At 41.7% G+C, this 26361-nt stretch overlaps 1 protein-coding gene across 9 annotated transcripts in view; it reads left to right on the forward strand.

The window, feature by feature from the left end:
* BRSK2 (BR serine/threonine kinase 2) overlaps nucleotides 1-26361 on the forward strand; it is a 136085-nt gene that overhangs the window by 61584 nt on the left and 48140 nt on the right. For all 9 annotated transcript variants that reach the window (XM_072118068.1, XM_072118069.1, XM_072118067.1 and 6 more), the window contains one exon: nucleotides 22957-23051. In XM_072118068.1, coding sequence (XP_071974169.1) covers nucleotides 22957-23051 — 95 coding nt within the window. The remainder of the gene's footprint in view (nucleotides 1-22956; nucleotides 23052-26361) is intronic.

Consider the following 26361-nt stretch of genomic DNA (forward strand, 5'->3'; position numbering starts at 1 on the left):
TTGACTTTGTGGATCTTTCTCACTACAATGCTGGAGTCCTTCTTTATCTCTCTCACCAAGGCTCTTCTCCTATGATTGCTTAGTTTGGCTGGATGTCCAGGTCAAGTAAGAGTTGTTGTTTTTTCCAAACTTCTTCCATTTAAGTATTATGGAGGCCACTGTGCTCTTTTCTTTTGTAACCTTGGCCAGATCTGTGCTTTTCCACAATTCTGTTTCTGAGCTCTTTGGGCAGTTCATATAGACAGGTGTGTGCCTTTCCTAATCAAGTCCAATCAGTTTAATTAAATATGTCTGGACTCCAATGTAGGAGTAGAACCATCTCAGGGAGGATCAGAAGGAAATGGACAGCATGTGAGTTAATTATGAGTATCACAGCAAAGGGTCTGAATACTTATGACCATGTGATATTTCTGGTTTTTCTGGTTTAATAAATTAGCAAAAATATTTACATTTCTGTGTTTCTGTCAAGATGGGAAGCAGTGTGTACATTAATGAGCAAAAAAAGGACATTTTTGATCTTACCAATTAGCTGATAAATAATAGAGTGATAAATTAAACGGGATCTGAATACTTTCCATACCCACTGTATGAAACATAAATTCAGGTTACCAAGACTATAACATAGTACAGAGAGGTTTCATTGGGCCAGTGCCTGGGGATATAAATATTCAATGTGATTTTTCCATGACCAAAAACAAGAGCTTGGGCTCTGATTGGTTACCATGAGCAACTGGAACAGTTCTGTTCTCAGACACTTATAATAAATTTTACCCATAGACCAGTGGTGGCGAACCTATGGTCTCAGAACCTCAGAGCCCTTTCTGTGGGCACCCGGGCCATCCCCCCAGCACACCAGACAGGACTTCCTGCAGTTCCAAGCAACTTAAAAAATGCTGCTTTCAGTCATATTTGGATACTTACTTTGCTATTTGGGAGTGTAGGAAGAGGGAGAATAAATAGACAGGGCCGAATTATCTTTGGAGGACCAACTGCTGGCCCCATGAATCTCTGTTTACAGAGGGACACTGGGATGAAGCTAAAATGATGCAAAATTTCCATCTTTCTACAGTGTTGCTGACCTCAGGAGGCCAATATGATTGTTAAAGAACAGGGAGCAATAAGTTACTGCTTTAATTTAATTAGCTTTTTCGGCACTCGGCTGCTAAAAGTTTCGCGATCACTGCTGTAGACTGTATAGGGGAAAGCTAATGGAAATACTGAACACAAGTCATGTAGTGTTATTCCTCATTGCCACACCCTGTACCACTGATATTCAGGGCCTACTGAGGTGAGATACTCTTTATATACAGAGAAACATCATATGGGCTGTAGATGTTCTGTAATCTATACAGTAGTAGATAGACAGGTCCATACAGGCGGTCCCCTACTTAAGGACACCCGACTTACAGACAACCCATAGTTACAGACAGACCCCTCTGACCTATGGTGATGGTCTCTGGATGCTTTACTATAGTCCCAGGCTGCAATGATCAGCTGTAAGGTGTCTGTAATGAAGCTTTATTGATAATCCTTGGCCCCATTACAGCAAAAAATGTTTAAACTCCATTTGTCACTGGGGCCAAAATTTTTTTGGTCTGGATCTCCAATTATAAAATATACAGTTTCGACTTACATACAAATTCAACTTAAGAACAAACCTCCGGTCCCTATCTTGTATGTAACCCGGGGACTGCCTGTATTTATAAAAAATAGTGTAAACTGTTATGTGCAGTTTGCCTGTGTAGTGTGTAGGGGGCACCAGATTCATGGAATGCGGCACATGGTCTTAATGAATCTGGCGCCCCCTGCTCTGCTTCAGCAGAATGCACCATTTTTTTGGTGCACCTTTAACATGGGGAGTCGGACACTGCATGATAAAAGTGTCACAAACTGTGACTTTGCAGCGGAATTGTGGAGGATTTTGTGTCCTGTCAGGCACATAAATGTGTCGCAGTCACTTGTTAAATACATGTGCAAGCAGTTATTTTCAATGCAAAGTTAGACAGAATGTGGCGCAAACCAGTTTTAAGAATGTGAAGGGTTTTATTCCTTTTGATGGGTCAGTTACATGTCCTCTAGCCATGTCCAGCATCAGGAAAAATATGTATACGAAAAATGTATGCAGCATATTTCCTTGTATAATAATACCACGACGTCTTCCACGATACGGTTTTCCCACTCACAATGATTAGAAATGGAAGATAAGCAAGTGCGTAGCGACTCCCTATATCATTGCCACGTGAAGATTAGTGGGCCCTAGTACAGAGCGTATTAATTCACCAGGGTGTTTGTAAAAGCACTATATATTCTCATGAATGTAAAGTAGCACGCAGAGCGGATGTTGTCTAGGTAGGTGAGAAGCGCGGCTTCATTAAGCGGGGATATGCAGCGAGCTTATACGCTCGTGTTTACTCTGTTGTATGGACATGCTGTGTGTTTGTAAGGCTTATTTGTAACACAATTTGGTGCAGTAATACAGCGCCGCGCGCTTTGGTATGAATGCTAACACCAAGGAATGCACTCCAAAAAAACAGAACTGTCTTTGATAAATCCAGACCCTCGACTGGTATCACCGGCTTTGAAAGTTAATCTCTTGCAATTTCCCTATAGGTTCCTCTTCCATCTGCCGCCTGCTTATTCGTCTCTCCATACTCACAACTCTGCTCTTTTTATGCCTGGTCTTTTCTCATTCTCTCTCTTCCTCAAAGCTTTCTGTTATGTTATTCCTCTCCTTTCATGTTCTCTCGTCCTGTTCCAAACGCAGTCCTTTCCCATCTGACTCACTACTGTTCCAAATATTCCTTACACATCTCGAGACCACGATGTCTGCGTGATCCTTTTCTTCTTGGTCTCCTACTACCAGTTTCTAGCCACTCAGAATAATTCGGCTTTATTTGTGATTGTCACTATATCTTCAATAGGGATGTATATGTTAAAGAGTTTGTTTAGCTGAAGACAGATTAATCTTTACTTTAAAGACAAGTTTGTACTTTGGCAAGGACTTATACCGTGCATAATGATACATGCAAATCCATGCTCACCCAATACTCATGTTAAATCCGAGCCAAAGTGGCGGCCTGAGGCCCAAGGATTCTACAGGGCCCAGAAGGAAAGGATCCATTATACTCGGCTTCTGATATAGGAATAATATCTCAAACCAAAGAATTGCACTTGTGAGGGGCCTTCAATTTTCATACAGCCCAAGGCTCATTGCCGTATCAATCTGCCCCTGCCAAAATTTGTATTGAATCTGTATTTTATAATATCCCAATTCATGTCAGTTTTCACAGAGGATTCCTTGAGAAATTCACCTCTTCCATGGAAAAAGGGGAGATACGCTGTTAATATGCAGCAGAAAACTGACATGTTGTGGATTTATTTTGTAAACAGTAATATTTTGTAGCACGCACACTCACAGCTTTTAATCCCTATCCCTGCACCAAAGTGGACTTAAAATTCCCTTCTTCATAAACCTACCTCACTTTGGATACATAACAAAAATTCTGCCATAATCACAAATTTCTTTTGCAGGGGATCACAGACTTGACCTGTAGCTTTTTGGGGGCAACCTGGCAGTGATTTTTTTCTCAGAAATGAATGCCCATCCAGTAATTTTAGTGGCCATTCAGGTAATATGTACGTGAGAGTCACAGCTCTCTACCAGTGGAAGATGCTGGAGAAAAGAAGGATTGGGCAGTTGATTTCAGCATGTCTGACCCTTTTTACTCATAGAAGATAAGCTGGTGCCAGATGTGTTAGTGGCTTATTCCCCTCATCCCCTTCATAGGCAGAATGCATATGTATGGAGGTTCAGGAGGAACAGTATGCCTGCCATTGGTCTTTGTTCAAAGCTGAAAGAGTTATCTTCAGTTATATGCCTTTATGGTTGTAGACAATTTAGACCTCAGCGGCAAACGGAGGTCCAACTATTCCTATTAGTAGGAGCTTAACTGTCCAGTGTCGGCCTCTACACAGAGAGGTGATATCTTCTCATTGTGTTCCAGAAATCAACTCCTATATTAATGACCTATACAATGAATAGATGACCAACATCTTAAAGTTGTAATACTTGTGATATTATAAAGTGTTGGCTTGTACACAAGTTTTCTGGCATACAAGTCATGAAAAAGTGGCAATTCCTGGCACACAGACAGGAATTATAACTTTTCTCCCTCATGCTACCTCCAAGCCTAGTGGGCATGAGCAGGCGAGGGGAGGCACATTAACTATAGCCTGCACCAGGAAGGATATAGTTATAGCACTATTTTAATCCCGGTACCAAGAAGCCAGAACTTCATAATATGAATGCGGTTTGACACATTGGTAAAGGAAAGTATCATGACTCATGCGCTGTGCACCCAGTCATGATAATAGCAAGTCACAGATATATCTATAATAAGGCCATTCAACTATTTTCCTAATTTTTGGTATATTATCTCCAGGCTCCAGGACTACTATGATTATAGGTATTATGATAAAACCATTACTCCTTTTCTATTTTACCCTTGCTGATATTCTGTTCTCCTTCCATGCTCGGTTTCTCTGTGTCCTTCCCGTTAATCTCACTGGGCAATTTGTTTGCTGTCAGATAATCCGGATTGCACTTCCCTTCCAGTATCTTTCAGTAAAGCTGTATGACAACATTGTAAAACAGGCCTACGACCCTTGTTCATGCTGTATTCTTAAATTGGTATGGCATTTTTACGTCCTTGACATGGACAATAGCAATGAGTAAGCAGTAGATGACTATTATCTAGGCTTGGGTAGATACAACCTTGAGCTAATGTCATCCTTAGAATTGTTCATTATAGTGTTATATGTTATTAGAACAACAGTTGTGTTCATGTTCTTTTACAAATGGACAAAACAATATATGTGAGCATAAAGTTATTTGGGGGTCTGGGTGCAGTGATCCTTACTGATGGAATGAAGGAACAGAAGCTCCTTGGTGTGCGTTGTCCTTCTTGCATGGGATTGTCTGAGAGTTATGACGACCAGGGACGAAGACATCTCTGAATTTTATTTTTCTATAGAGCATACAAGTAGTTACTGAAACAATCAGAGGTGACTGTCCACAGGAGAAAAAATTCTCTATAACCACTTCCATACTGCCCATAAACTTTATACATCTGGCTAGAAGGAGCCCAAATTGTCCCCAGTTCTGCCTGATTTGTGCAGTATAAAAGATATAATAAAATTAAAAGATTAATAAAAGATTACAAAAGAAATATGCCCCCTCCCACAAAAAATTATCCACCTTCACACACAAATTTAGAAAATAAAAACATGTTTAGGGTATAGCCTTGGCTGTGATGGCCCACACTACACAGCCATGACAATATTAATCCCATGTGGACTCTCTTGAGTTAAATGTTCCCCTAAATGGTGCCAACGAACTCTACATTTTTTTCCACAAAAAACAAGCCCTCACATAGAGATGAGCAAATTAATTGGTAGATTCAGTAGGAATCTGCCCATTTTCAGGCACCACATCCGAACCGCATCTCTGCAGACAACTTGTATATACGGTAATAACAGAAGTCCAATGGATCAGTTAAAATGGATTTCCGTGAGTGTCAGATCCCACCACTTTTTTTTATCGGTTTAATGAAAACTGGAAGTTGTTTCAAATTTCCAAAACCTGATAGGAACTTTTTATTTTAAAAAATTTTGAAAAATACCACGACAATTAAAGTTGGGACCGATTCTTACGAAAAATGCAAAAAACTCTTAGTATCTTAAGACAGAGACAAAAAAACACTTTTTTAAAACAAAAACTGGTCTTGAAGTGGTTAAAATCACTAACATCCCTGTATGTGCGCTGGGTGAATTATTCCAGAACACATTTGTGCTGGTACTGCAGCTCTTCCAGCCTGGCACTGAATATCATACATTCTGTTTCATCACATTTGCTATCCTTTCATACAGACATATGTAGGAAATTCACAAATAATTGTAGGATGGAAGACTTCATCTCTCCCTGTTTTGCAGCATCTGCATTTTTTGACAGAAGTGTGAGTTGCTGTGATTGGCACGCCGCTAGTTTAAAGGCTGTGCACACGCTTCTTCTAGATGATGTCTGCTGAGCACTTACTGCCTTTGGTTTCTGCTCCTTGCCTGGTACAATGCCACATGCCAGCTTTAAGATCCAGCTATTAAATTCCTCTTGGGCGAGAGGAACTAAAGGATGAAAAAAAGACTAATTCAGACAATGGGTTGGCGTTCCAGCAGTTAGAACTTCCATTCATTTGTAGGATATAAAATGGAATAAATTATTAACCTGTTACTGTTCAGAGAATATAGTTAATGTTAAAGGACATCTATCACCAGATCAAGGATTGTAAACCAAACATTCAGACATACTGGTGTGCGCCTCCTCTGGGAGGATCTGCTCTTCATTTAGCTTCTTATGCCCTTGTTTATAAGGCCTCAGGCTCATTTGCATACTTTTAAAACCCTTTTTTTTTGTAAAAAACCAGGGCATAAGAAGCTAAAAGAAGAGCAGATCCTGCCAGAGGGGGTACGTACCAGTATGTCAGTGTGATTGGTTTACAATCCTTGATCTGATGATAGATGTCCTTTAAAATAAGTTGGGTGCCAGCACTGAAATGCTACTCTGATTGTAGCAGTTCAACCCCTAGTATTGTTGCCCAGGCGCTCATGTAGGTATCTGCTACATGTATAATATGGATGGATAACAATCTGATTGATGGGGGTACACCACGGGGACCACCAAGGCTCGAGAGAATGGAACCCCAAGCAATCCAGATAACAGGAGTCCCGTTCTAATGGGTGGAGTGACAGGGCAAACATATGTCCTGCCACTCCATTGGCCAGAACACTGGCTATAGTTTGCAAACATTAAGGCCTCAAATTTTGCAGGCTATTCTACACCAGGCGGCACCAGAGGGATGGGGACATCATCACACACACGCACAAATTATGACTTTTGATTCATGTCCTGCATTAGATAGTGGAGCCGCTGTCTTCAGTAATTTCTAAACCCAGACCCCCAAATAACTTTATGCTCACATATATTGTTTTGTCCATTTGTAAAAGAACATGAACACAACTGTTGTTCTAATAACATATAACACTACAACCGCTTTAAGGAGTTAAATGTATCTTTAGCTTCAACATCATTTAGTTTTCTCGGTCTAAGCTCTTTTTTAAGAGTAAATTGGGGAGATAACTATCATCATTATAAACATCTGTATACACATTCTTAAATGGATAATTATGCAGATCCACATTGTAGAACTGTAAGATGGACGCAGTGACATGTCATTGCGCCTCACAGGACACTATTTAGGCTGTAGACTGGATAAAGCTTCTCCATAGTAATTCATATTACTTCATGTTGTAACATGCTGAGACCAGTACTGGGTGGAAAAAACACCTGACAGGTTCCCTTTAAGATATAGTCAGCAATTTTTAAGGTGTAGGTTGTTTGAAGCTTTATACTTGTCAACCCACTTACAAGTAAATGGAAAACATAAATTACCTTCAGCCTAGATAAAATATCTGCCTCCCGTGTGAGGATCCTACAGATATGAGTATATAGAAGTGAATTCCCCATATCCATGCTATATACACTTATGGTAAATCTTCCAGGATCAAGAATAAAATTCTGCATTTGCATACATGTGTGGGTGTATTGTTCGCCCTATAATTAGATGCCGTAAAGCACATGCCTTCCATTAGATGAGAACTGCTACACCCGCCAATCTCTAGGGGGTTGTCTTCATAATGTCTGCCATACTCCCTCTTTATCTTCCCAATCTATATTTTCTGTATTAATTATACTGGGGAGTCTGCATCATCTACATCATGCCATTCGAATGAATAATACAAACTTTACTTTTTTTCCATTAATAAAATATCCATTACACAGCCGTAGAGAGGACCTTTCGCCACCTTACTCTTGTTATATTTTTCTCTGCACCCTACATGCCATTTAAGCTCTCTACTGTCAGGTCCCTGGTCCTCGAGCTGTCCATTTCAGCCCAGGATCACACATCTGACAATAAAGAGCTGTATTTGCCAGCCTGCAGCTTCCACTAGGGGGAGCTAAATGCATAAATTTTTCTAGTGAACCTATAGATCCCTTCTTATTAAACTTCCATTGCTATGTTTATTGTAAATATTAATAATAAATCTTTGTTTCTATAGCACCATCATATTCTGCTGAATTTTACAAATCATGTGGTACATATACAACACATTGCAGAGCAATTACAAGGTCAGATGAATCACTTGAAGTGAGTGTCCTGTGCACACGGGTTTACAATCTATTGTATTTGAAGGTAGTCAATTAGAACCTTTCTTTTCATTACGGAGTTCCTTTCTGTCTTGATTGACAGCTCCACCCCGGTGTCAGTGAGCGCCGCAGAGCATTACTCCAGAATTAAAGGGGCCATCAATCAACACATGGGGAAGGTATAGGAGGAGATGGAAGAGAACTTGTGCACTTGCCGTGATCGGGATCACCCATTGTGCACTTCTGCCCTCATTTGCATATTGGATGAAACCCAATTTTCTATCCAATTAGACCCCCACTCCACAAACAAAATTGTAGGTTTGCATATAATGAGGAAGTCCAAAAAAGGGCTACCACCCCACCACCACCACTATCTTATTACGCAGCCCTCATTGATAAGAGTCTGCAATTTCTCTGTTTCTTCTCTTCTGAATTATGATGTCCAGTTGAAGCTTGATAAATCATGATCTGCGTTTTCATGGAGCATATTTCTATTTCTGAGCTCAGGACTAAAGAGAAAATCATTACCAGGTCGCTATAGCCGAATATCACTGACTTATTGAAAATCCATAGCAGCTGATGAAATGTGAAATATATCTAATTCCACAAGCCGGCAATCTGATTTATACATCATCTCTGCCTGGCCCTAGGTTTTCTATTTTTTTTTTCTTGTATATTATTTTATTTCTGGCTACTGGACGGGGACCAACTATACTGTCACCGCCACCAGAGCCTGGAGCCTGAACTGAGTCAGCAGGAGCCTCAGGGAAAGACGGGAGAAGGAAGCTTGGAGGGTGTAGCTGATAGGACTGAAGAGGAGGAAGGCTGGGAGTGGGTGTAATGTGGAATATTCTGCAGGTCCATGTATTTACAGCTCTATCCAGGGTGCTGAAACCAGAAAAATATACCTCCTTATACTCATCTTCCAAATGTATCATACAGTCCTTCCTTCCTAATGATGCTTATGATTAAGGGCCCTTACAGTGAAATATTAAAGGGAACCTGTCATGAGGATTTAGGTGCCAATCTGTTATGCAGGACAGTGACAGGATCACAATGATGTCCTTCTATATACTGGAAGATTCAGCATTACATAGGAATAGATATTTGGACACTGTATACCACAGGTGTCAAGACCCCCTGCCTTGTGTTATCAGGTACAGCTGCCTAGCCCCATGCTGCGGTAGTCAGGAATGCAGCATAAGGGGGAGGGAAACTACGATACTCACCTTTCCTGACGGCCTCTGCTTTAGGGGAGCTGGAAAGTTTTTAGTTTTTTTTGCACAGGGGCATGTATCGAGGGAAGGGGCAGCGTCTGCTACAATGGGGGGCACTCTGGCAGCTGTGGGTACACTGTGACAAATGTGACCACTATGGGGACACTCTGGGAGCTGTGGGGGCGCTCTGGCAGCTCTGGGCCACTGTAACTACTATGCGGGGCACTCTGGCAGCTGTGAGGGCACCATGACTACTACGGTGTGCACTCTGGCAGCTAAGGGGCACTCTGACTACTATGGGGAGCAATCTGGCAGCTGTGGTGGGCACTGTGACTACTATCGAGTGCACTCTGGCAGCTGTGGGCGCACTTTAACTACTACTTAGGGGGGCACAATGGCAACTTTGAGGGCACCTTGACTATTACAGGGTGCATTCCTGCAGCTGGGGGGGCACTCTGGTAGCTGTGGGACAACCGTGAACACGGGGGGGGGGGGGCACTCAGGCATCTGAAGGGGGCAATCTGGCAGCTGTGGGGGGCACTGTGATTACTATGAGGAGCAATGTTTGGGGGGCACACTTGCCATGGCAACGTCTCAGGTAATTTAACAATAAGTTCAGCTTTGTGGTTACCCAAAATTGGTTGGTTGTAATGGTTATTCAGTATAAATGTAACTAGTGAACATCTTGAGCAGATGCATTTATACAGTAATAAAATTACATTCTGCTCACCCCTTGAAAGCAAACACAATACTGATGTGGTCCCCCCATGATAATGAGTTTGACACCCCTGCTGTATACTAATGACCTGTAAGTAGTCACAGGGGCGGAGTCCCGTACAGATACACTTGTCCTAACTTGGGCATTAGTTAAACCAGAAGCGGTGAGACTTCTCTTCTCTGTGATTCTTTAGTTCATTTCTATTCAGTATTCAAAATTCTATTACTGCAAAATGAAGAATCTACCAAAATATAGAAGGACATCGTTGTGACCACGGTCAGGATAACAGGTTGGTTACAGCTTGTGGTCCAAAATCCTAATGTCAGGTTACCTTTATACTAAAGAAAAATAAAAGGTATATGGTGTCACTTCTCCCCTTCATAGTTACTATAACAATACCCATAATATCCAGAGAACATTACACTAACATACAAACATTCACTAAGATCCATTTCATCTGCAGTTGCTATGAAGTACTGAACAATTTATTGTTTTCTGTTATCAGTCATCAGTAGCCGGGGAGAGGCTTTGTCTCATGTCTCTAGAGTTTCCAGAGAGATCGGTTACATGTGGCACCCAAAGGCACTACAGGCAGTCCCCGGGTTACATACAAGATAGGGACTGTAGGTTTGTTCTTAAGTTGAATTTGTATGTAAGTCGAAACTGTATATTTTATCATTGTAGTTCCCGACAATTTTTTTTTTTTGCCCCAGTGACAATTGGAGTTTCAAATTTTTTTGCTGTAATAGGACCAAGAATTATCAATAAAGCTTCATTGCAGACAATTTTAAGCTGATTATTGCAGTCTGGGACTATTTTAAAGCATCCAGAGAGCTCTATGTTACACTGGTTAGGCTATAGTCCAGCTGAAAATGTTTGGAAGAAGGTATCTGTAAGACTTTCTGCTGCAATTTCCATAAGGAGCCTCTTTGATATTTGGCAGGTCCCCTGCCAGTCTTTTCTATCTGTTGTCTCTCAATGGCCTTACCCAGAGCTTGAATCAGAATGAAGTCTTCTTCAGGTCGCATCATCTTGGGGAACAATTAAAGCTGGATAGTTGTTTTTCATAAATTAGGAAAAGATTATGACATCATTCCAATATCAAAACATGTTGTGTTATTTTACATGAATCCTGCTCATACACCTAAACTTTGATCAACCACCTTTCCTTATGCAGATACCAGGAAGAGACAAAGTAGCCTGACTACAGGGTCAGGATTTGTAGTCTGTAGTCATAGAGATACGTCATTCTCTGCATAGGTGCTGTAGACACAGAATGGTTGGATTTTTTTCAATCAAAGTTTGTGTACAAAATGGATACTATCAGTAGTATTTTATATTATGGTTGGTTTGGAGTGGCAGACCGGGCCCAAGGCTAATTGGGGGTCCTTTCACACGTCATGTTCGATACTGCCCTGTAAAGAGAGGAACCTCCAGCCCGGGTCCAATACATGTCCTCCAATGGTTGAAATGAAAGCCAAACAGGAAGGACCCTTCATTCTGGAACTGTAAATGGGACAATAAATGTCCAACCATTAAATATGAGAATTGCAGGGACTGCAATTCTCATACATTGCAGGGCTCATTGCTATTTTATCATGGATATATAGTCTGTCCTAAAGTTAATCTCTGTGTCATAGAAAATCTGTTTTTCATGTACCGTATTTTTTGGAGTATAAGGCGCACCAGATTATAATGGATGGATGATGGATGAATTGTATCGGGCTGCACTGTACTTTAGAGACGTAGTGTCTGGCATTTTATTGTGAATATTTTAGTTAGGGCTGTGCTTTATATAAGATGTATGACTTTTGTACCACCATATGTCCTTTGTTTAACATATTTCTGACCTTATACTCAGAATCTACACCTTATGACAACTTAGGTACGCTCAAACGATGCAAATTGCCCAAAGAATACCTCTAATAACCAGTCTCTCTGTAATAATCGCTCCGTGGTAATTCACCATCATACATTTTTCTGTGGATATGTCACCGCTGTTAATCCATAGCTCTCTCACGCAAAATGATATAATGGGATACTTACCTATGCTATTAATACTTGGCGCTACTGTTCCTGTGATTTTGCGACATGGTATTACTGATATATAGACCGCGCCTTATCTACCTGATTACCTAGGCTTCACGCAGCGACCAGGGTGCAATACATTACGCATGCGCCGATTTCGTCTCAGTCCGGTGAGACGCAGCTTGCGTTCCATATAGCAGGCAACTAATTTCTGATGACGCACTTCCGACCAATGAGTAACGCACTGCGCATGCGCTACAATTTGAACCGGAACTGCACACTGAGCAGTTGCGGGTATATAGGGCAGTCCTCCTCCATTACCCATTCACTCCTGATGAAGCCTACTTGATAGGCGACACGCGTCGGGTCATCCCTCTTCAAACTCAGGTTGGGACAAAAAAAACATGCATGCTAAAATGTCTAGGTTTATATATAAGGCGAATATTATAAGGATGAATGACCAGCAGGTGGCAGTCCTGTGCACAGTTCAAGGCAGCTGTTGTCTGTAAGTACGGTTCATATATAAGGCTCACTGGACTATAAGGCCCACCTTTGATTTCTGAGAACATCAAAGGAATTTTTGTGCGCCTTATAGTCCGAAAAATACGGTACTTGGAAATAATTATCTGTGAATGACGTCTATATAAGTCATCGGCACCCTATACGACATCCTTTAGTGCCTCACAGTAACAAGACGTCCGTCAGCTTTACATTTATTGAGAAATGCTCCACAAATCCAATGTCTTAAGAGGTTTATTTCCTTTGTGCCTTCCTTTCTTGCCCTTGTCTTCCCATGTATTTCATGCACATGTCATATACTGCACTCAGACCCTCCATATAAAATGCATAGTACAAGCTTACAAGGTTTACCTGGAAAACCTATATATAACGTATAGCTGTGGAAACTTTCCACAGAACACTTGATGATTTCTGATACTAATTATAATTGTGACTTTAGTCATTGCAAGCTTATACCTCTATACAGTCTGCATCATTTCCCTGACTTATATTATAAAGTTGTATTGTACGAGTTACTCTAGACATCTTGGTCTCAAGGTTGGCTGGAAATTTTCACTGTTGTATTGCATAAAGCAAGACTGTTATTGTAAATTCCAATATACTGGACATACAGAATAAAGTTGAATAAAGTTGAACTGATTTAATATGTTATTTTCATACCTCACAAGACCATAATAAAGGAATAGGCTATCCCGAAAAACACCCCTTTAATTACTTGTGTGTTCTGAGTAGGGAGAGGGGTGTATGCCACTGCACAAGAGTGGAGACAGAGGTCGTTGACTGGCCTACCAAAAAGGAACATTAAAGGGAACCTGTCATCAGTTAGGTCATTTTTACACAATGACAGGTTCCAATTTCAAAAATGCCTTTGTCATGCATCTGAATTCCACTGCTTTCTAATAGCTTCTTTAACATTACCTGGCTCCTTGCCAGCAGTGTGTGGTGAGAATTTCTGGTGGCTGATATAAGCAGAGGAGAGGCTTAGGGAGGGGGAGGACAATGAGTGAAGATGAAGGGAGGAAATATGAGGAAAAGGTAGCTTGTGCCATTTGAACTGACCCCCTTCCACCACCCATCCCCTCAGGACCTCACACTGCTGGCAGGGAACCAGGTAATGTTAAAGAAACAATTAAAAAGCACTGAAATTATCTAGATGTTCGACAATGGCATATTTTAAATCAACATGCCAGAGGCTATTAGAACCCGTAATCATGTAAAAATTAACTTCTTGATGACAGGTTCCCTTTAAGCAGCATTCCAGGCATTGTTTCATCACCTATTCAATCGATATGGCCTAGGGTCTGACACCTTGTGACCCCACTGATCATCTCATTGAAGCAGTTTCATCGTTCCTGTGAGTCCTGCATTTGGTTTACAGGCTTCTGATAGCAAGACCATGGCCTCCTTGTACACGATCTATGGCACTGAACTGAGAACAAGCTAGTGCTCATCCAAAGCCTGTGTTTTCTTCAATCCGCTGATCAATGGTGGGTGAGGGGTGTCAGACGCCTGCTCATTTTATATAATTCACCTGCACTAACCTACTCTTATTGATATGTATAAATATATACATGAAATATCGCATGAAACCCGACACAGCTGCGCCACAATCCAGTCGCATGCGACACAATCCCAGCACTAATCCCTGTTAAATACCTGTCAAAGCTGCCCAAATCCCGAAAACCGTGCACAGTCCGCCAAAAGTGCGATCCGCAACCCTTAGTAAATAAGCCGTATTGATTTTTAATCTATCAGACTGTCCGATCCTCCTATCCTGAGTCTGTGTTCACTCTTTGCGTGTCGGTTGCGTTTCCGTAACGAGAAACATATGTCTCACATTTTTTACATGAAAACGCCTGGTGCTCTTTTCCGATCACATGATTTTCCGTGAAAACACATTTGGGTTTCGGGCCAAGCCCATCCCCGTTGTGTATGAATTGCGTTTCAAAGCACAATTGAAACGTGTGAAGTTTGGGCTGCCTTTCTCTCCTCACTCCATTTGGGACAAAGGTATCTTGAACAAAGTAAACTACCGCTTTGAGGTGTATTCACACATTGTGGTTTTACATTGCTTTTTGCTTTGCTGTTGGTAAATCACTCCAAAAATTGCGACATAACCGCAACGTTTGAATAAATGTGCCATCATTTGTATGGAAACCTGCAGTCCTGTGATGTCACGACTTACGCCAAATGACAAACTCCGTTTTACGTTTACGGATACAGTATGTGGGAATGTATCTAGGGGAAGCTGACGCCTCATACGTGGAGCATTGTGAGCAGGCAGCCATTATTGACCGGCATTTTCCCACCCACTTATGTCAGGCCAGGGATAACATGTGTCAACACTGATGAATAAAGGGTTTGGGTGGGAGATAATTTGCATTTCAATCATTGCCCTCCGGACAGAGACAATACATCATTCAGTGAGCGCTTCTAGATTATATGTTTTCCTATTTTATATATTATCTTTTTTTTTTCCCGATAATATATATGTAAAACTCTCAAACGAAGTTAAATTATGAATTCAATTATTATAGCGGCTTAAATAATTTACATTGTTCATAGAGAAGCCTTAAATTAATACTGAGAATGATTTTATTACACATTTTTCTTCCTGCACAATGTGTGAGTGATGACTTTTTTTTCAGTTGCTTGGTCTGACAATTCCAGCTGCAAGCCTCCGGGCTCTCTCCGAATGAATAAAAGGTCTTTCTAGGTGCATGAAGGAGGTCTACTGAGGTGGTGAGATGTGATACAAAGAGTAGGGACATGCTTGATGGGAGTATGAATGCAAGATAACAACATAGAGGACACATAGGGGGGACATTTATCAGAAATTAGTGCAGTGCTGATTATCATCCAGTCACAGGTGGTTCCGCGACTCATGTCGCGGGTCGTGGGCTCACCCGTGCCCCTCTTCCCCCACTGCCAGCCCTGACCTCTTGCTTCATCTCTGACCTTGAACTTCTGCCGCCTGCATCGACCTACTGCTTGTCCCCGACCACGAGATTGCCTGCCGATTGTGTACCTCGACCTTGACTGCCACCATGGACAAGTCGCGCCTGTGGAACGACCTGGTGGTACCACGCCGCAGCAAGACCACCTGCATTACGGCGGGCTCTGGTGAAGCATTGCATGCCACTTAGACTCTGGTCCCAGGTGTCAGCTTACGTCATCGTCCGCGGTCCCTTTAAGTCAGCTTGATATCATTGGGGCGTTGCGGGGCAAAGCCTGGGGTAGAATGGGCCTGCTTAGAGAAAAAAAAAGACGTTCTTCTGTTCAGGTTTGGAAACCTAAATGATACATTTTTTAACCCTGCCTACGTCAATAGTGAACATAATAACCTTCCTGAGATGTGTGTGCCCTTGTATCCACTTACTTTGGCTTTTGTCATCCTCCCTCTTTTCTTCCTAATCTGCTTTTCAAATCTGTGATTGAATAGATGGACATTCTCACTGAGATGTCATATGATGTAGAAGTTCAATGCAAAGGTGAGGGACAGCAGGGAGTCACAGTAGTAAGGTCTCCTCCGGCACATAGAGGACTGCAAACGAGAGATATAGACTGCAGGGATGAAAGCCGCTAGAAAATAGATTACCGTATTTTCCGGGCCATTAGGCGCACCGGAATATAAGGCGCATCAGTCCGATGTGCCTTATATATGGAATTATTCCATATATAAGGCGCATCGGACTATAAGGCGCAGGGTGGCCGGGGGCGTGGCAGAGGTCCGGGGGTGTGGCAGAGCGGAGATGCGGAGACCGGAGAGCGGAGCGGAGACCGGAGAGGTGAGCGGGGAAGGGGGTCCCTTCAGGTGGAGGATGGCAGCGGACCCTACTTACATAGGTCCCTGCTACCGGAGACAGCAGATCTCCAGCGGGAACTGCAGACCGACGCGGCAGAAGTTGTTCGTGCCGCGTGGTCTGCAGTTCCCGCTGGAGATCTGCTGTCTCCGGTAGCGGGGACCTATGTAAGTAGGGTCCGCTGCCCTGAGCCATACATAGGGCGCACCGGACTATAAGGCGCACTTTGGATTTATAAGGAAATCCTAGGCTTTTATGTGCGCCTTATAGTCGGGAAAATACGGTACATTTCATAATGGGGCTTATTAACTAAGCACTTTCGTCAGATTTTTCGTCATTTTCGGGGATTGCACGGCTGTGACAGGTATTTAGCAGGGGATTGTGTCGCACGCGATAGGATTTTGGCGCAGCTACGGCTTTCATGCAACAAATCGGGGGCGAGCCACCGGACGATCCGACTTATTCAGACTGAGCGCGGTATTTAACATTAAAATTGTATCGCAAGACAACATCCACCCGACAAAAACGGCGGCAAACCCCTGTTCATTTTTCCATAAGACCTTATGGGACCCCCAGCAATCATGGAAACGGACCCTCACAGTTCATAAGAATAGGTTTCCCATTCTCCATAATTAAAGGGAGCAGCACCCATCAACTAGTGAGAACTTGACCCCTGTTTTTCAGGAGTCAGGAGTTTGATTTCTTAATCCAGCAATCTAATCCCACCGCACCCATCAAATGGAACAACCCCTTTAAATTGTATAAATAAAGATGTTATCATTGTCAAAGAGGTGGTACAATGTCAGAGGGTGCAAGGACAACATCCCCCTCTTCCCTGATGGTTATACCTAATTGTCAGTTTTCACAAATTCTAGGAGGAACAAAGGAACTGTACAATCCAAAATTCTTTTTCTTTTTTAGGAATCACATTTCTTTAGTAAAACAGACATGCAAAGGGAGACGACAGTGTCCTGTCAAGAACATTCTCCAGCTTCAGAGGTGTTGTATATGAGTCGTGGTCTGCAGTATCACTGACTTAAATTGTGGGTGGGGGGTGGGGTGGGGATCTTTGCACTGGGCTTATTAAAAAAAAAGCTAATTGTATAAATATGATGAAAAGATCCAGTTCCAGTATAAACTTATCTAATTTAACCAGGTAAAAGCTCTTAGAGTATACCAAAGAGGTTCAAAGCCGCTGATGCTTGGATATGGGAATTCTAGACAATTAGATCCTTTTATTGGTGTATTTTGCCAAAGGCAAACCCAGTCATTGCATGTGCCTGACTGGTTTGTCTGATTCTGTGTACTTAACAAGCGGGCGATGGTGCCTAGCGTCATCCTGCCATTCACTATTCCACAGTGCATACTAAAGCAGCTAAAGCAAAACAACACCTAGGTATAACAGTGTACAAGACACTTCATGTTAGCAATTCAGGGAGCATAGCCACCTAAAATAAAAACAAGAACCAGGGAAGAAGTCCTTGAGGTGTCCTCTGTGAGAGCTTGTAAAGTTCTATGCAGATGTTGTTGTTTTTGATGCTCGAATTTCCAAAAACCATTGATGGCAGCAATGGCCACATTGTAAATGCCATCTATCTTTCCACGGTGACATGTAAATCAGTATTGTTATGGGGTTGTCCTTCTTTCCTACTCATCTGCCTCTAAATGTGTCAGTTTTTACTGCTACTCTTGTATTCCATTCATAAAGCAGAATGCTCAGGAAGGACAGTGCTTAAAGGTCATGCAGTGTGGGTATTGTTATATATGAAATCCATATAGTCGGAGTAGTTTTTTTTTTTTTTTTTACCATAGTAAGCAATGTTGAATTGTGGATTTAATACCTTGGGGCGTTTGAAAGGCTGAAATGTTGTAGGTTCTTCTACTTTGGGAAAATCTTTCTTATAATAAAACATCTAGAGCTTATCTTAAATGAAACTTCTTGAATGTTGCTTACACCCAGAAAGGGATTAATGAATAAGCTGTAGCTCCAGGCCTGTTTCATAAATATGCCCATCAGATTCTGGGGATTAAATATTAATGTGATATTTGTCTATTTTTATCAGTGGCAACAGTATTTGCCAGGGAGACCATTTACTGTTGGAAAAGTAAGGTCCAAAACGTGTTCTGCATTCCGATTTTTAAAGCGTAACGAAACTTTTGGTAAAAAGAATAAAACATAAATAGTGCAGATGATAATAGTAAACTTTGTAATATACTTAAGAAATCTGTTCATGTGCCCTTCTTTTTCCTCTGCCTTTCTTCCTTATTTAAGCAGTTTGTGTAAATCATCTTTCTGTCCTGTAGCCACTGACAGCTGAGTGATAAAGGAGCCTGATAATGTTTTAATGACTGTTTACAGACAGTCTGGATAGCCTTATCTCATCAGAGAGATGAATAATCAAGGGAAATATTCCCTAGAAAGCACTAATCGTCAGCCTCCTTATCTGTCTGAAGTGAAGAGACCTCAGAAAACTGTCAGATACACTGCTCACTGCAGGAGAAAGAAGCACAAAAGACTGAAAAGAAACTGATTTACTTAATTAAGTATTTCCATGCCTGTTACATAAAAAAATGGAGATGTACCATTATATGAAACACATTGTACAGCAGCATATGTATATAACATTGCACATCTTCCACAGTAACACAGCAACTCAGACAAGAAATGTTGGGGGAGGGGGCAGCAGAATGATAGGACTGTAATCTCTTATGTCTATTTTCTGCCATCTACTATGTATACTCTGTATGTGTTTTATATATGCTCTTTGACTGTTTATGGTACTGTATGTGTGTGTATATGTGATGTGTATATACTGTATGTGTGTGTATTTGCTGTATGTTTGTATATGGTATTGAATGTATGTGTGTATTTGTGTGTGTATGTGATCTGTGTATGCTGTATATGTGTGTATTTGCTGTATGTATATGGTATTGAATGTATGTGTGTATTTACGTGTGTATATGTGATGTGTGTATGCTGTATATGTGTATGCATATGTGTTATAGTATATAATATGTGTATTTGATGTGTAAACACTGTGGATGTGTATACGAAGTAAATATACTGTATGTGTGTTTAAGATGTGTATAAATATAAATGTGTGTGCACTGTATTTATACAAGTATATAAATGGAGTAGCCACACATGTACAACTTTCAGTTCTGTTCTTTGTGGGTGTAACAGGGATACAATTGACCCCTCTTCTTGTTGTCTGTGAGGTTCCCCCCACTAAGACCCCCACGATCATTAAGTTAGCCCTTGTGTCCAACAGTTGAATCATTTTCAATAGATATTTTTTTCAATGACAACCCCTTTAACACATCTATTTTCAATCTATTCTTTCTATTACTCTTCTAGACCCTGGTATTCCCTTATCGGATCTCCATTCTCATATAATGTTTCCTCCTCTCTCATGATTTTCTCATCTGTTCATTCCCCTCTATAGCTGCTGCTGCTTTTTCCCTTCCCGGCTTCCCGTTAGGACTTTTCATGTCTCATCTTCCATTATTTTTTCATTGCTCACTTCCTCTCCTCCTCCTCTACTGTGTCCCAGGGGCAGCTTTATATGGCACCCTCTGCAGCATCCGGCTACATCAGCATTTCATCACTCATCATCTGACTGACAGAGGAGTATTCAGTGTTCAGGGCCGGCAGACCTCAGGTCGTGTGACGGCTCAGAATCCTTGCTCCATCATATGTTCTAATAGGCTTTTTCTTTAAAGGTGCTGTATGTATAGGAGTCCTACAGTGCCGAATCCGCTTTGTGAATGAATCTGCATTCATTTCACACAGCAGATATGTAAAATTTGCAAGGACCTTGAAATCTCTAATATCTTTCCTTTATGTTCCCATGCACCCAATGTGATCGGAGTAAAATATATTATGTTACTTTATGGTGTCTTTTTTTCCCCTAACATTCCCTATAATGAGCCATAGGTAGGTAGAATAACAATCATGTGCTCGGGCCTTGATATCTGTTGACCTCTTTTTAACACGTCCTTGCGAAGGATCATTATTGGCTACGCTTCTACTGGAAATTCCTGGTAATAAGACAGCATTTGTTATCTAGCTGTGAGCATATGTTCCTTTAATAGGATGGGCAGGTATTCCGGGCTTTGGCTCTTGCTTTGGCACGCCATAGGGGGCCCAGCGTCTCTGTGGTTGCCATGTTATACACCATCACCTCAGCTGCCCCCTTTTGTGTATGTGCTGCCTCTTACATCTTCACAGCTGTGGGGACAAGTCAGGTGATTGTAGGGGACATCTTCGGAGTGCCAGGAACATGATTCCTCCTTCATCTGGAGGAGAGAGCATCACACACAGAATGATCAGTATTTTCTACCGCATTAACCCCCCATCGCTTGTGAATCATCACAAATGCAGGGCCGGCCTATCGTTTCCTTCATCTACTACAAGGCAGGAGAAGCCATCAAAGAAGCAGTGGAGCCTTCTTTTCTGGCCTTATAAATACTATAATCATCACTGTGTCTCTTGTTCTGGGGAATCTCTAGTACATATAGTAATATCTATTAATTGGTAGACTCAACCGGGATATGGTTGTATGCCTGCGGCAGGTTTTAGATCCTTCATTTTCTCCTTAGTGATCCCATACTTTGATATCTGCATGATGGATATTAATGTTTGGATCTATCTTCACCTTTCACCTCCACGGTGACCATTTTCTCTAACACTAGTCACCTTCTCACTACAAAGGCCTTCCTGTATTTTCTGCTTCCATCTTATCCTTCTATGCTGCTCTTCCTTTTTCATTTTCCATGGCCTACTTTCTCTTTACTCCTTTCCCAGGAGCACTTTCTGTCCTGCCGCCTGTGACTAACTTCAAAGAGTGCGATATGGGACCCCCTCCCACACACAGCTTCCGCCACTCCCTCCAGCCCCCAACCAACACCATCCCTGGAGTCTTCATTATAAGAAATCATGCCAATTAGTGCTACCATGACTCTATTTCTTGTGCCCGTGGGTGCATGTGTATACTGCATAGGGTGTACATTTTATATATATATTTATAATATAACTCCCTATTGAACCAAGTTAATGGGTTTGTCAGCTCTCATCCTCGGAGGTATGTGAGAGGCCATTCTTTACATTTATTTCTTCATTCAAGCAAATCTGAATTACCTTGGTTAACCCATAGGTCATTTAGACAGATATTGACTGAGATGCGGAAACAACATTCCGACCGATGGATAACGATCTAGACGTTTAATATGTTATAAAAGCCAAGAATATTGAGGAGAGCTATCCCTCACCGGTGACCCTAGGTAAATAAATGCCTGCAGCTACTAGCTTCATAATACCAAGATCAGATTACTCTCTATCATTATAGGTACACTTGTGAGTTCTGATGAGCATATCTAATAAATATATAAAGCTGAGTGTATGTGTGGGTATGTATACGTATGTCCACTAAAGGAATCTGCACCATCGCAGATTTTCCTAAATCAGATCACCAAATTTTGCACAACCGCTCTCTGTGACTCAGGGAATGTCATAAACTAGGTTTTTAGTCAAAATTTTTACCCCATGCTTTCCAAAATACACTTATTCACCACCATATACTGGAACCATTGTCTGCTGCTGTGGCAGTTAGAAGATGAGACGTGATTGGTTGCTATTCTGCCACAGGTCATTAATATGAGCTCTCAGCTTTGATTGGTTACTATGGGCAATGAGGTAAAATGGATAGGGATACAGAGATAGGGGGAGATTTATCAGAAATACCTGAGGTAAAACTGTTCCAGTTGCCCATGGAAACCAATAAGAGCTCAGCTGTAACTTTATAAACTGCGAGAAAATGAAACTGATTGGTTGCTGTGAGCAACTAGAACACTTCTGCTCTCAGACACATCTAATAAATCTCCCCATAGACAAAGTGACAGTCAAAGATGAAGACGATCAGAGACAAATAAAGTGACAGTGAGAGAGAGACGGAGAAAGTCGGAGACGGTCAGAGACAGTCGGAGAGAGAAACAGATAGAAAATATTTTTTGTTAACCCATTCTATTTTGTTATAGCTAAGAGCAGTTATTTACTATCAAGGGCAACACCAGGATTTACAGCTAGTGTGTGTGTATATATATATATATATATATATATATATATATATATATATATATGGATAGATAATATGTATGTGTGTGTATCTTAATCTCCTCTGGCAGGTGATTGTGCCTAGAATGGGTAGAGCATTTGTATGAGATGGTCACTCTTACTCTAAATGTCTTGGCTATCACCGGTACCAGTCAAGGATGTCCATAGGCTCTAACATAAAGTAAGGCTACTACCACTTACCTTTTGGAATCTTGAGTATATCATTTGAATATTGTTATTTCATTTAAATAACCACAAATTTGAACCCGTATTTATGTATATTTCTATCTCACTTACAGGTCTGGTGAAACTTGGGGTCCACTGCGTTACGTGTCAAAAAGTAGCCATCAAAATCGTCAACCGGGAGAAGCTTAGTGAGTCTGTGTTGATGAAGGTAATTTCTGAAAGATCTGAAATAATACCCACTGTGATCTAATAGGGTTTTACCCCGCCTGATACTGTAGATGTTAATTATGCAAAACTAAAGATGTAGATTAAAGTTCATTGGCCCCATTGAAAGACCAAGGACAACGATCTACCCTCCAGTTATATCATTTCAGTAATTCTGTACTGAGTAATTCTAAAGCAAAGATACCAAATAAAAGGATGGGTCATCAATATCACAAATACAAAAAAAGCCCTTGAAGCTTGTGTTGTCACATATTCATGTATACTCGTCTGGCCTCCCTTCAGGCCTTGGGAGAGAGGCCGGTACATGATAAATTACATTTTTATCTGCCCTGATTGATCACTTTTCTCATCCACACAGTCAGATGATTGCTATTATCAGGCACACCGGTTCACTTGTTTATATGGGCCTTCAGAGTGATGATTGGTAGTAGTCCACAGATGGTAGAAGTGCCTATTGGGATGCAGTATGGTGCTCTGCTGACAGTAATCATCCTTGGCAGTAACATGAATGTAGGGTGCTAACACATCAGCACTGACACTGCTGCTTAATGGCTCCCCTGGTAGGAACAGATGGGAGACCAGACACAGGCCATCCTAGTTGGACATCATGGCATCAAACATCATATGTTGTTTAACCAAAGCAGAACATCAGTATGGGAGCTGACATAGGTCATAGGAGTATGTGAAGCGTATACATTAACCCATTCACTCCATGGTAGCTACTGTCTGATTGGAATCTCACTCATTCTCTTAAGGGAGAGGCAGTAGAAACTTTAGAGGAAAAATGCAAATTACTGTAATCTACAAGAAAGAAGCTGCGCTTATATCTACTAGATGACCTCTTTCTAGTAGGAGGCTTGATTATGACTTGGGTATTACGTTAAAGCTTTGGTTAGCTATCTCTTGTTATTAATTAGAAATGAGCGAATCTATTCATTGGTTTGAAAATTTGGTACAAATTTAGCATTGTTCAGGTACCAAATCCAAAAACTAAGGTTTGCAGTTACATAAATAGCTCTTATATCTAGGCACTCCAGAAAGTAGATAAGAACTGTATCATTACTTGTACTCATGCAAAAGAGGACGGATGTATATTCCACAGTGGGTCTGCTTATTCATCCGGAATCAGATGTGGATTATACAAAGGACGTCTCCTTGTTTGCAAGGGAATAGAGTCACATTAAATTCTACATGAAGTTAAAATCCCCAGCTAATGTCAATTTCAGTGTAAATGGTGACTTTGGAATCTCAATGTTTTACCTTATTTGCTTAAATAATATCCACTATCATGTTACTAAAATACACTTTTGTGTCCAAAATTGCAAAAGTTGAATCAACAGCTTATCAAACACTCCTGCCATGTGTGAATAAATGCTTAGCGCATGTATGTCTGCACCTTTACTCACTATTAACAGTCACTTGATTTAGCAGGAAAACAATCATTCCACCGGTAATGCCAGCAGTCCATGCCCACTGGTAGGTTGCTTAACCATCTCAGCATGGGCATCAGTTATCCTAAGGTACACATTAACAGGCTGCATTACAGCATCCATAATGAAAATGCCCAAACCCAATCCTTTGAAGCTCATAGTCATAGAAACACCTTCCCCTACAGTAATGATGGGAACCTTGCAGAGACTAAGGGGCACATTTACTAAGGCTACATTCACACTAACGTATGGGGGACGTATATACGGCCGACGTATATACGGCCGATATACGTCCCCCATACACTTCTATGGGCGCACGGCACCCTACGGGAGCGGTACGGTGCCGCACACGTGCGGCACCGTACCGTTCCGTACACGGGAAAAAGATAGGACCTGTCCTATCTTTTCCCGTAATACGGCGCCGTGCGCCATAGGTTGCTATGGAGAGGGGCGGGGGTGAGCTGCGCTCTCCTCCTCCTCCTCTCCCCGTACACTGCCGTTGCCCGCTACGGTACGGTACGGGCGGGCAACGGCAGTGTGAATATAGCCTAAGAGTCCGTTGGACGAATTTCCGCCGGGTTTTGTGATTTTTTTCGTGATGTGCCCTGAATTGCCCCAGGTTTTTGGCGCACGTGATCGGATTGTGGCGCATCGGCACCGGCTTGCATGCGACACAAATCGGGGGGCGTGGATGTCGGACAACCCAATGGATTCGGACAAACCGCGGAATTTAAAAACCAAATTGTGTCGCAAGATCAGCACTTACATGCACCGGGAAGAAGAAGGTGAACTCCGGCGGACTTCAGCGGGGGAAGCGACACGTGCAGGAAATTGGACGCACGATCTTATTGAATCGCAGCAGCTCCGGCTCCTCGTCGGACATTCCGGATCGGCGGCGTCAACGGGATGAGTAAGTAAATGTTCCCCATAGTGTCCAAACTACAACCAAAACCCACTTATTTATCAGAAAGGTCCAACACAGCAATAACTTACATCTTTCAATCATATTGCTGTCCTCAGGATGTTAATAGAGTTTAAATGCAATATTATTCAGCCCACTTAGCAATCACACCTTTTGTTGCGATTACAGCTGCAAGTCACTTGGGGTATCAGGTCTCTATCAGTTTTGCACATCGTGAGACTGAAATTCTTGCTCATTCTGAGGCAGCTCAGTGAGGTTGGATGGAGAACGTTTGTGAACAGCAATTTTTTAGCTCTTTCCACAGATTTTTGATTGGATTCAGGTCTGGACTGTGACTTGGCCATTCTAACACCTGGAAACATTTATTTGTGGACCTTCCTTTGTCGATTTTGCTCTATGTTTGGGATCATTGTCTTGTTGGAAGATAAATCTCTGTCCTGGTCTCAGGTTTTTTGCTGACTCCAGGAGGTTTTCTTCCAAAATGGTCCTGTATTTGGCTCCAACCATCTTCCATGGTTTCATCTGACCAGAGCACCTTCTTCCACAGGTTTGGTGTCTCCCAGGTGGCTTGTGGAAAACTTTAAACAAGACATTTTATGGATATGTTTGAGAAATGGCTTTTTGCCACTCTTCCATACTGACCAGATTTGTGCAGTGTATGACTGATTGTTGTCCTATGGACAGACTCTCCCACCTCAGCTGTAGATCTCTGCAGTTCATCCAGAGCGATCATAGGCCTCTCTGCTGCATCTCTGATCAGTCTTCTCCTTGCTTGAGATATTGATGAGGAGGAAAAAACAACAGGGCTATCGTGGGGCGCTAACCGTGTACTACCCAAAAATTCAAATACAACAATTTTAGCCAAAATTACAAACAATTTTTTAATGATCTTGTAAGAATACAAACTAAATAAAACCATGAATAGTGTCTGGGTCAGCTGA

The sequence above is a fragment of the Engystomops pustulosus genome, chromosome 7 (assembly GCF_040894005.1).
Source record: "Engystomops pustulosus chromosome 7, aEngPut4.maternal, whole genome shotgun sequence".
NCBI classification, from domain to species: domain Eukaryota; kingdom Metazoa; phylum Chordata; class Amphibia; order Anura; family Leptodactylidae; genus Engystomops; species Engystomops pustulosus.